General features: G+C 33.5%; 1 protein-coding gene across 17 annotated transcripts in view; it reads right to left on the bottom strand.

Moving 5' to 3' along the window:
* Nucleotides 1–12,879, bottom strand: part of PPIP5K2 (diphosphoinositol pentakisphosphate kinase 2) — an 80,260-nt gene that overhangs the window by 19,957 nt on the left and 47,424 nt on the right. For 8 of the 17 annotated variants that reach the window (XR_009354073.1, XR_009354075.1, XR_009354076.1 and 5 more), the window contains 6 exons: nucleotides 12,246–12,360; nucleotides 6,483–6,590; nucleotides 6,274–6,390; nucleotides 3,197–3,364; nucleotides 1,524–1,644; nucleotides 684–853 (listed from right to left, as the gene is read on the bottom strand). Coding sequence is in view for 14 of the 17 variants with exons in the window: in XM_059175590.1 (XP_059031573.1) it covers nucleotides 684–853; nucleotides 1,524–1,644; nucleotides 3,197–3,364; nucleotides 6,274–6,390; nucleotides 6,483–6,590; nucleotides 12,246–12,360 (799 nt within the window). In the remaining 3 variants the exon portion in view is untranslated. Of the gene's footprint in view, nucleotides 1–683; nucleotides 858–1,523; nucleotides 1,645–3,196; nucleotides 3,365–6,273; nucleotides 6,391–6,482; nucleotides 6,591–12,245; nucleotides 12,361–12,879 lie in introns of all 17 variants that reach the window. The other 9 variants (XM_059175593.1, XM_059175595.1, XM_059175598.1 and 6 more) reach the window with 2 other exon arrangements.

Raw genomic sequence — 12,879 nt, 5'->3', positions numbered from 1 at the left:
TTCCAAATGTCATCACAGAAAGTCCTTCTGAAGTCCTTTTATTTCAGCCCATATTACTAATGGGTACCTATATATTGCATCTTCATATAAAGAGAGCATTAAAATATTATACAACTCAAAAAAACCCCACACTAGATATTAGAATACTTCCAGATAATGGAATAGTGAGGGAGAGAATAATTAATATTAGGTATACCCTGCTAATTAACACAGGACCACGTAAATTTTGATAGTTTAAAAAATGTTCATACTCTCAGCAAATTCCAAATGGAATCTAATTTTTCAATTATGGGGGGGAAGGTCATTAAATTTTCTTACCATCAAATTACATAATTTTGTTTCTGAATGTTTTGAAGGACAACTATGCCAAAAAAGATTTCTTTCCTTTTTAAAATTTTTTATTAACACACTAAAGTTCCAGGAATATAAAATTTATTGATTAATTTTTAAATCCTGGATATTTAAAATCCTCCCAATAAAAATCCTAAACACATGCAATGTAAGAGGTTTCTTTCTCTCAAATATTATCAGGTATCACAAGCTTATTTTTAAATGAACGGAAAATTAAAATACAGAAGGATTTACTCTGATGTTAAATATAAGGGATTAGATGTCCTCAAAGACAGCTATTTGTTGCTCTGAATGTGGGTAGGAAAATGTTTAATGAAGTAAAGTTTAAAAACCTGTTGCCATGAGCCAAAAATACTGGATGTGAAAGCCAATGATTTGGGGGAGACAGGGGAAGAAGTGATTTGTTCCCCTGATCTGCGTCTTCGACGCCCAGTACCCACACCACTGGTATAATGCAGCCAGGTACCAGTACCCTCTGGGCTAGACACACTCAGGGGGCTCTCTTCCTGGAAGTGAGAAAGGGGGCAAAGAAAAAAAAAAAAAAAAAAAAAAGCAGAGCATGCAAAGTTAGATACAACAGAGCCAAATGATCAGAAAGAAAAAAAAATACAGTTTGTTCGCATTTATCAATTTTTTTAAAAAAAACTATTAAACAGTAATTTGGGAGCCAAATATTTCAAATATTTGAGAAATTCATGGGAAGAGTTAGAAATCTAATTGTATGTGATAACAATTATAGGAATTACCTTATCTTCAATATACGAAATATTTATACTGCTTAATAGTTGTCTCTTTTCTCTTAAAACTGGAAAGATTTAACAATTTTCTGTCTTAGCAACTTTTAAAGTATAAAAGTATTCTGCTTAATTTTAAATATTCAAGACATTCTGTGCTATACTGGATAACCTTCTAGCCCAAAGCACTAAAGAATTGTGCAAAGGGTTACAGAAATTTCAATGTATATGATGTAGAAAAGAAAACCTATCTGCCAGACACTTTAAAAAAGAGAGGTAAAATGGATTCAAATTGCACTTGTTTCCACTTTCAAGCTATTTTGTTTACCCCCTCCAAAGATTATTTATAGAGTTCAGTAAGCAAAACATGCAGCAAACATCATCATTTACATGTTTGCATGTTCAGGTTTCAGACAGTGAGGACAGAGTAAAATCTACTTGCACAAAATGAAGAGAATAGTCTTTTTCTCTGTGTGTCTTTTGGAAGTACAAACTTCTGATATCCATGGAGATGGTGGACGCTGGAAAAAGTCTTCAAGGTTTTACTTGAATAATTTACCTTATGGAAGTAAAAGTTTAGCATGGCATAGAAATAATCTCTTGAAAGCAATTATTTAAGTATTTATGAGAAAAAAGGTTTATAAATGTGTTCTGCGTCTTAAGATTAACAAAGGGCAGTGATTCTGTTGAAGATTTTACAAATACAAATGTGCTGCAAAATGAAGACTCACAACACATTTGGCTTTATCAGTGTTAGAAGCTTTCTGGAGTACAGAAGGTTTAATGGTAAAATTTTGAACAATCTGATTAATGTGCAGATTGTTTTGTTCAACAACATCAAAATCACTGCCCTCACACAGATGTTTAAGTTCTATTAATATGTCACTTCCCAATTTTCTGAAATTAAAGATACCTGAACATAGTCCCAGGTTTCTTATTTTTAAATTAAGCTATACTAGAACACAGTCCCAAATTCTACAGCTCTTAGTCATTGTCTTTAATAATTAACTTAAAATATCACAATCCCTATAGAAACCCTAAGTAGGATACAATTTCCATTATAAAATTACCACAATCTACTTATTGATGGATGTTTTTCCTATACATAATTGTCAAATTGGGCCACATATTTATTTGAAATTTGAGAATCATAAAGCACTTCTCTTTGTATAATTTGGAGCAACAGAAATGAGCATAGTTCTGTTTTGTTGTTATTTATGTTCTTACTCCCCAACTGCTAGTTAAATGTTATATTTAACTCTCATGACTTGGCATATGTCATGATCAACAAAGATATTTTTCTAACTTAAAAGATGAAGGTGGTTTCTATTTTAAAATCTTGCTCTGTACTTTCACTTGAGCATTTAGAAAAGATTTATAAGCACTAATCTCAATCAGTGCTGGGAGAATCAGCCTATAGGAAATACAGATAACCCAAAATAAAGGTTTTTGAATTATAAAAAATGCATAGTGGTGTTAAAGAATTACTTAACAAGCTACATTCCAACTGTTCAGCTTTCCTGTTAAATCTTATTTTAGTAGTTATTTAAATGTCATTATATTAGAGAACATAAGAATTAGCCTTATTTAATTATAGACCTTAATACAAAAGGTAACATTTTCAACTATCTCCTCACATTTTCAAATTCCTATACTGATTTGTGCAATCAGGCTAACAACTTAGAATTTCATACTTAATTTACAGTGTCATTGGAATCAGTGGTTGTCAAGGCATTTCTGGTAGCTCCTCTCTACTTTCAGGCAAAAATTATTCTCTGCCTATTAAATCAGACTTTTAAAAAAGTTCTTTATTAGAATAACCTAACGTGACAGGAGAAAAAAATAGATGAGTTTTTAGAAAGGTCTTATTTTACTATGTCTACTCAACTTTGTTAGGAAAATAATACATAAAGCTCCAGATTCTTAAAGCTTTTTCTCTTTTTTAACGGCCTCTCTATTTTTAAAATATTAATTAGAGAAAGAGGCAAAGTTGACAATTAAAAATCTGTTAGGTTCCCAAGCTCCGTAATTAAAGCTGTATTTTCTTTTCTGTTTTATTAAAATATAGTTAGTTTGTTTTATGAAAAACATGCTCTGACACATATACTTACTTCATTTGTAGGAATCTTCCTAGATCTTGGAAGTGGAGACTTCCTGTGTATATGAATTGGCTCTGATACCATAGGTTTGAACAGTATCACAGCACGATCAATCTCATCTTTTTTAGAAGTATGTGGTTCATCATCATTATCAATTTTAAAAGATCTCCTGCCTTCATTCTATAAGCAAAGAATACAACATATAAAATTCAGATAAAGCAAGAGTCTCTTATGATAAATTCAACCACCAACTGTGAAGTTAGTTGAGGCACATATATAAGCTTGCTGATTCAAATGAATCAATATTAACTGAGTTTTTACAACAGCCTAATATTAATCTGGGTATCATAAGACAGATGACAGAGTTCCTGACTTTAAGAAATACACAGTGGAAAAATTAAACAATAAGTGACAATACAAAGTGCCACACAAAACCAACTGTTTAATTATATTTCGTCAAATGTCAACATAAGTAAGAAATAATAATAAGTAACAGTAATAAAGAACAGAGATCAGTTTTATTATACAGGAATATCATTAGTATAAGCACAAACTAAAACAGCATTTTAATTTATAAATTTCAGAACATTTAAATTATGTTCCAAATAGTCCCAACACATGTGATGATTGCATAAATAATCATATGATGACTTACTAAATATTTACTGGGTGTGTACCATGCACCAGGACACTGATGAATGAAATAGAGTCCCAGATAAAAGATAAACAAGTTAAAAACAACTTACACCAAATATCTATCTATAATAGAAAGGGTAACTTGGGGCATAGTCATACATATAGTAAAACACATTTTAAAGCAATAGCAATGAACATACTAAAACTAAATACAATTACATTCAACAAATCTCACAAACCTAACATTAGTCAAAAGAAATCAGACAGAAGTACATAAAATCCATCATCAAACTAAGGAGTATAGGAAATAAAGAACTTCTTTAACTGGTTAAGAGATATCTAAAATCTTGATAACAATCATCACAGTTAATAAATCATTGAAATATTAGTGTGGGGCCACCATTATTAAATCTACTCAATACCATATTGGACATTTGTCATCATTCATAGATATGATCCTATCTATAGAAAATAGATATGATCTATTTTATATATATTATATATATATTTACATATATTATCATGGATAAATTATTAGAATTAATAACAGCATGTTAGTAAGGCTGTTATAAAATTTTCATACACAATTGAGTTAAAATTCACTATTCACTAAAACAAACAAAATGAAATTTAAATAAACCATGTATGATAGCATAAAAATATAAAGAACAAGGAATTAATGTGACAAAGAAGATACAAGACATAAAAACCCTTAATTTTACCAAACAGATACAAAAACAGCTAAATAAATTCAGAGCTATATCAACCCCTTGGACTAGAGGATCTACCATTGTAAGTTTATTGCCCTCAAAATTGATCTGCAGAATTTATGTAATCTCAACCAAAATCCCAAAAAGTTCTCTTTGGAACATTACTTTTTACTTTAGCTTGAGAATAAAGAAGTATTTATTTTTTTATTTTATTTTTTTGGGGGAGAGGGGCAAAGAGAGAATCTTAAGCAGCCTCCACAACCAGCCTAGAGCTGGACTTGGGCTCATTCTCACAACCTTAAGTTCATGACCTAAGCTGAAATCAAGAATCAGATGCTTAACTGACAGAGCCACCCATGGGCACTGTGAGTGAAGTGTTTAATAGCAACACTTCTATTCAACATCATGCTGTTCTAAGCCAGTAGCTCTTCATAAAAAACATATCCAAATGGCCAATAAACATATGAAAATTGCTAATCCTTACTGGTCAGAGGATAATGTAAAATTAAACCATGACAAGATATCACTATATAGCCTTCAAAATAGCTACATTAAAAACAATGACCATACGAAGTGCTGACAAGGATATGGCAGTATCTTTAGAAAACTATTTGATTGTATTTTCTAAACTTGAACATATACACCCTATGACCTAGCAATTTTACTCCTTGATGTATATCCAAAAGAAATGTGTACATATGTTCACCAAAAGACTTGTACAAAAATGTTCATGAGGGGCGCCTGGGTGGCTCAGTGGGTTGAGCCGCTGCCTTCGGCTCAGGTCATGATCTCAGGGTCCTGGGATTGAGTCCCGCATTGGGCTCTCTGCTCAGCAGGGAGCCTGCTTCCTCCTCTCTCTCTGCCTGCCTCTCTGCCTACTTGTGATCTCTGTCTATCAAATAAATAAATAAAATCTTAAAAAAAAAAAATGTTCATGAAAGCAACTTCATAGCTTAAACTAGAAACAAATAAATGATCAAAGTAGAAGAGATGAACACATTGCACTGTATTTATTTATCTTTAATGTTGCCATGTAATCCTACATGACAACAAAAATCAAGAACAGAATGGATATATTTCATAGACATAATGAAAGAAAGAAGCCAAACCCACTCACACTCCCGCAAAAGCATATATTTTGCGATTTATAAAAAGTTCAAAAATAGGCATAATTCAAACATGGTGCTAAAGTTGATAACAGTATGTATCTTTGAGGAGAAGAAAGAGAGGTTGGATAGGGAGGGGGGCATACAGGGGTCTTCTGGAATGACGATAATACGCTACATATAACCTGCCTGGCTATTTTGTAATTGTGTTCATTCTGTAACACATCATTAAGCTAAATCATAAGTGTATGATTTATCAATATGAATTATAATTTAGTGATAAGTTTTAAATTGAATACATATTTAACTTTGTAAGGTTAGTGTAAGGATTAAAACAACAATAATTTGTACCAAGTGCTCATTAGCACAGTGTTTACCATGCACTAGTCCTCAAGTAATACAACAACCAAAACTATAGTTAAGCATTCTAAATACTGGTCTTAAAAATACAAAAAATCTAAATAAAATATAAAAGTCTAGTATGCTTAGAAATGTTGTCTGCCCAAATCATACATAAAGAAATTTATATCATCTTGCAACTTGGTAGTTGAGGTAAAAACTGAAGTATATTAACAGGAAATTCTTACAGAAATCTAGAACTATAGTAACCAAACACCGCGAGTTTCATCTTTATTACCTCTCTTGAAGCTGGTCTATATCCATAGCCAGATGGTAAATTTTTGTCTTCTTCACATCCTTTAGCTCCTGGACTAAAATGTAATTCAACATGAAAGCGTTCCTCTGAGGAAAGATCCTAAAAAATATTATAGAACATTTCCAAAATGAAAAACTACAGGCTACTTATTTACCTCTGATAATAACATACAAATCAAGAACTCTTGTTACCTTGTTAGGATCTTCATAAAGCATGATCACAATCTGAGTCATATAATTGAGTTCATTGACAACATTTAAGTAATCCATAGCTCGTTTCCACTGTTCATCCTTTGATTCCTGAACAAAAGGTATAAAAGCATTTTTCACATACCACTTTACTTGAAAGTCACTTTATTTTCATTATGGTAGTTTGTTTAATCCTGAGTGATACCACACAAACAAGGTAAATACGTATATGCTCAACCTTTCAAAATAACTCAACTATACTTAAGTCTTGATAAATTATTTATGTTTAGCTAAAGTATTTTAAGAATCTCTTATCAGCAGTAATAGAAAGTCTAATGGTGACTTTTTAAATAGCTTCTAGAAAGTAAAAATAAAAATCTCTGAAATACAAAAGCACATTGTATTTTGAGGCTTAGTAAGGGGCAGTGAGTTGCTAAACTTAACTCCCAAAGTGTGGAATCACCCTTCATAAACAGAATACTATCCTCTAAAAGTAGAGCTATTTTTCCCGGTATTATATAGTCAATGTATGTAATACACACTTATCAGTAAATATGCCTCATTATACTGCAGTGGTATTTAAAATAATCAGCAGAAGGTGGAATATTTACAAGTTTGATTAATCTTATCATCTCTTTCATCACTCCTCCATCTTCATTTAGGTAATCATTGGTATTTAAACATATAATCATATAGCATGAGAACTGAAAGGAATCCTAGAGAAAATGTACTACAAGCATTCGAAGTAGAAAATTCTATCTGAAAAGGCAAAACTACTCAAAGTACAAAGTCTACAGTCAATGCGCAACAGGGTCTACATCACAGAAAACTTTCCTGCATTTCATATGTCATAAACTTTAGAAATAAATTCATACAACAATTTTTTGCATACAGTAAGAGTATACAATATTTTGGACTTCAGAAGATTTCTGTTGTTTTAAAAAATGAAATTTGACACACAAAAGCCTAAACTTACAAGACCACATGTTGATTACTTATTTAAAAAAACAACAACAAAATCTCAAACCAGCATGTATTACTTTTCGAATTTAGACATTACACATCTCTGAGGAAGCATTCCCCTTTTGAAGTTTCTAGAAAAGTAAAGTTAAATATACATCACATAATTTGTATTCTTCCATGTATACTTAGCATCATTTTAATAAATGGATATCCACACCTCTAAATGCTCTAATGCAAAGCCATTAGGGAAGCTATTCCCAACCTAAGCAACATTCCAGAGGAAAAAACTGAGTCTGTGTTTGTCTGCACGTGCCTGCTTGTGTATTTGCGGTAGGAATATATGCAAAGATGTATCTGCGTTTTTTTCAAAATTGGTAAGGGAGAATATTAGCATAGCATTTGAGTTTCACTAAATGTGAGTTACTATAAATAATGGATTTAAATTTAATACTAAAAATTTTCAGTAAGTAAAAAGATATATTAGAGTTTGTGATCCTATATTATTAATGAAAACACCATTTAATAATATCTAATTCAGTGTTTCAGTTATAGATTCTCCTAGGTCTAGTCTAATGAACATATGAAATTAAATAATATTTAGTAGCATCTTCTTGAACACAATTAACATTCAAGAATCTATAAAATATCTTTTTTAAATTAAGTCTTATTAAATACATTCCCTGAAATCTTACTTACAATCATGTTTCCTTAACAAACACCTTTTTGAATAAAATCCATTATGGAGAGCTAGATTTTACCCAGTTCACACTGAAAAAAATAAAAAATTTCAAGTGGGGAGAGACTGAACAAGGTTTTAAGATACCACTTATAGGGTCTTATAAAGGTAACATGAACTGCAATAATGAATTACAGTTCAAATAAATTAACTTTTTTATATTAGAAAATGGGACATCATAATGATATTAAAGATCCTACATGTATTTACTAACATGAAAAATAATTTTTTTTGAAATCCTGGAAGCAAATTTTTAAAAGGATGGAGCTGCTCAGCTTCTGTTTTAAAAATGTAGCTGAATGCAATATATACTCAACAAGCTCTAATTCTACTACCACTACCCTAGTCCAAGTTATACCTTTCTTCAGGTCACTGTGAGAGAACTTCCAAACTGGTTTTCTAACATGTACTCCAGACTATCTGCTGTCCACACAGCAACCAAAGCCATTTACTTAAAAATGGTTTCCCAATCCCCTTTAGGATCATCAAGGCACTGGCTCTCCAATCCTATCTGTTGCCATTTCATCCCACTGCTCACTAAAATGCTCCACAGGCTTGTTCTGCTGGCTCCTGTATCTTCCATGCTTCTTCCACCTTCTAAATAAGTGTACGAGTCAAAAAGGAACCACATAGGAGAAGTAGTTTTTCTCCCCCAAAACAAACAATTCCATCATTACTACTGGATAAATTAAGTTCCTTACTTGCTAATTAAGTATCATTTTTTCCTACAATTTCCTTTATTAAAGCTCAATAATGCACATATGCATGCAAGGGATGTCACTTTGCTATTCCTTAATGGGACAAAGAAACTGAAACAAGAAGGAAAAACATAGGAATGAGAAAATTTGATGAGAACAGAGGACTGAAATAATTTTAGGATAACTTTAATATTAACTATTCATCAAGGCTAATGATAAAATTAAGAATCAAGAGACTAACAGGGGCGACTGGGTGGCCCAGTGGGTTAAAGCCTCTGCCTTCTGCTCAGGTCATGATCTCAGGGTCCTGGGATCGAGCCCTGCATCGGGTTTTCTGCTCAGCGGGGAGCCTGCTTCCTCCCTCTCTCTCTGCCTGTCTCTCTGCCTACATGTGATCTCTCTCTTTGTCAAATAAATAAATAAATACAACATTTTTAAAAAGAGACTGACCAATCTTCATTATATATCTAAATGCCCTTTATTAAAAAGATAAGACAAAACTACATTTTCTTTTAAGAACCACTTTGTTAACAGATGTGTACGGATGTGTACACCAATACATACAGAGAAAATTGAAGGAAAATTCTTATTTTTTGCAATTTTAGAGATGGATGGAAATATATCTCTGTTATATAAAACACAATAGAGTGTCCCACATCGGGCTCCTTGCTCTGCAGGGAGCCTGCTTCTCCCTCTGACTCTGCCTTCTACTCTGTCTGCCTATGCTCGCTCTCGCTCACTCTCTCTCTGACAAATAAATAAATAAAATCTTTAAAAAAAATAAATAAAAAAAAAAAAAACACAATAGAGTGAAATTTTTTCTAGGTATTCTATAGTTTGGGTGTACTGAGAAACCAGATATTAAAATTTCTAAGTCTCTTTTGTACACTATCACTTTCATTGCCAATCCCTACAATGTCATTTTATCATTTCAATGACAAACTCCCTGGGAACCTTATTACTAGCTACCACCTTAGCTATCATTTGTATATTGGCTTCCTAACTCTGTACATTTAACCCAAACCTCTATCCTAACATACAAATATACTCAAGCTGTCTAAACCTAAACTCATTATTTTTCCTTCTGAAGACCTAATCTTCCTCCCAAGTGTTACTTTTATCAGTGAATGGTAGGATCATCTACCAAATTACCTACATTAGAGATACAGGAATCTTTCTTGACTCTCTCTTCTTTCTCACTCTCCATACGTGTGAGCACTGGAAAGGTCCTGACGAGAGCGTTAGTGAAAGCCTAACAGGCTGGAGGAGGTTGTTGGTGAGGGATTATATAATGGTAAGAAAAATGTTACTGGAAGCTACAGGAAAATGAACTCCTGCTATGTAGTGGCATAAAGTATAGAAAACACTAGCCTGTAGACAGTGGAAAATAAATAAGAAGTATTTCTAATGAACTAGTTTTGGAGACTTTTAGGACAAGTGCTGAACATGTCACCAAGATTCTTCTCACTGCCCGTGATAAACTAGGAGAGAGATAAGCTACAAGGAAATTGTCAATTATAAAGAAGCTTGCTGGGTCTAAAAATAAAACTGTTTCTCATTCACAGCATTTTCAGGTACCAAACGATGCTGTAATTAACAGACTTTCGAGAAGAAAGGAACACAAGATTGCCATAACATAGCGCAATTATAAAAAACACTTGCTAAGACCTCCAAAAGCTGTAATGAGGTGCTTCACAGATCTTCCAAAGAAACACACTTTCTCGGGATCCTAGGAGTGTATCTCCACATGCTCAGTATTAAGCAATAAGGATTGCTGAGTGCCATCCCTTAGTAACCACATAAGGAACCCAAGGTAGAAAGGGCTATCCTTAAGAGATCTTTAGGTTTGGTGTGTTTAATACAGTATATATTCTAAATTATTCCATTTTGTTTTTTTTTTTTTTTTAAATAACACCACCTGAGCTAAAAATAAACATATGTTTGGAACCCCAAACTTCTCTGGGAAGGAAGCAGGTTGAAGAAAACTACTCAACTGCAAACATGAGCTACTTTTTATTTTAAAGGAAGGAGGACCCAGATGAAGCAATCAAGAACCCAAATTATGAAGCCATGAGCCATTGAAAGCAACTTCCTGGCAGTATGACAGAGCCCTAAATAAAGAATAGGCAACATGGACCTGGGGAGATTTGCTAAATTGCTATGGACCGGTGACTACAATGCACCTTCTGTTTTATCCTCTTTTGAAAAGTTCATCTACAGCAGTTATCTTATGCCTAATGCCTAACCCATCACTGTATGTTGGATATTTGAAGGATAGATAATTGGTCTCTTCAGTTCATAGGTCTTTGAATTAAGATCGAATGCTCTTGAGCATTCAGGAGTTGTGTCCAAGGAACCCCATCTATATCTGGACTTGACTTAGATGAAGAAACCTGGGATGTCAAGTTTATGATGTAATAAAATAAGACAGGTAATATTGTATGAGAGATTAAGTGAATTTTGTATATAGGAGAAACATGGATTGTGTATTCAACAGACAGATTGTGATGGATCCTATTTTCCAAAGATGGCCACCAAATGTATCTAATCCCAAGTACTCATCTTACAATGTGACAATGACACTCCATGCATATAGTAATGTAGATCTATTTCCCCAACCCTTGAATTTGGATGAACCTCGATGACTGCCTCAACCAATTCAGGTCAGTAGAAGTGACAGTATGTTACTGCATAAGCTAGATCATAAGAAAGTCTTGCACATGCTTGTTCCATTATGAAACTCAATCTTGGAACTCAGCCACCATGTTTTGAGGAAGCAGGAGGTCACACGGAGAGGTCAGATATAGGTATTCTAGTCAACAATCCCAGCTGAAGTTCTAGCTGACATACAGCATCAAGTACCAGATGTGAGAGGAAATCTTTTAAGTAGATTCAAGCCCCTGCCATTGTCTAACTGCAACCTCATCAGAGACCCAAAGTGAAACTGCCTAAGTGTATCACAGTCAATCCTTTAAACTGTGGGAGATAAAAGTAAGTGTGGCTGTATTAAGCCAAATTTTGGTATGACTCACTACTAACTAGAGATGAGAAGCACAATATCCAAACAAACACTAAGTTCTTTCTACCCCCTAAATAACTCAAATTCATCAGGTTCTTTTTATCTAATTACCACCAGTCTATAACATTACCTAAAATATTTTATGCAATTGTTTGCTTAAACTTCTCCAAAGGGAAGAGAACATGTCTTTATCCCCAACATCTAGCACAGTGCTTGGTGTATAGTAGACCTTTGACAAATGATGGCAAATGATCAATTACTGAAATTGAACAGCAAAAACTGGTACTAGTGATTTGATTATGAGTTCAAGGAACCATACTTGGTAGATTGGAATAGCTTATTCTACTTACATTGCATAAGGCACCATAGCGAAGAATAGAGAGCAAAGAATGTACATGACTTTCACTGGTAAAATATAACCTGGTACGGACATGACGTTCAGGAGACAGAACACCTCTGGAATACCTAAAGTTAGTAGCAGACAATGTTAGAACATAACCATCTAGTCAAACATTAAGTATTGAAATTATTTTGTAATGGAATTTACTCTTACTAGAAGTAAAAAACTATAATGAGTAAATCTATCCCTCTTCCAACCACAACTGAGGAGTTATCTTTTTAGATATTCCTCTAACATGAAGATTAACTAGAACTAACTGGGATCTCTGAAATTAGTCAAAAAAGACTTATTAGTTTGGAGCGCCTGGGTGACTCAGTGGGTTAAAGCCTCTGCCTTTGGCCCAGGTCATGGTCTGAGGATCCTGGGATCAACCTCTGCTTCGGGCTCTCTGCTCGGCAGGGAGCCTGCTTCCCTTTCTCTCTCTCTGCTGCCTCTCTGCCTACTTGTGATCTCTGTCAAATAAATAAAATCTTAAAAAAAATTAATATTAGTCAAATTCACTGTAAATAGGTCATTTTAGCTCCTCTAATAAGAATGACAAAGGTCGGGGACACCTGGGTGGCTCAGTTGCTAAGCATCTGCCT

Source organism: Mustela lutreola, chromosome 5 (assembly GCF_030435805.1).
Source record: "Mustela lutreola isolate mMusLut2 chromosome 5, mMusLut2.pri, whole genome shotgun sequence".
NCBI classification, from domain to species: Eukaryota; Metazoa; Chordata; class Mammalia; order Carnivora; family Mustelidae; genus Mustela; species Mustela lutreola.
The sequence above is the reverse complement of the archived record's forward strand: the minus strand, read 5'-3'. Positions and strand labels throughout refer to the sequence as shown.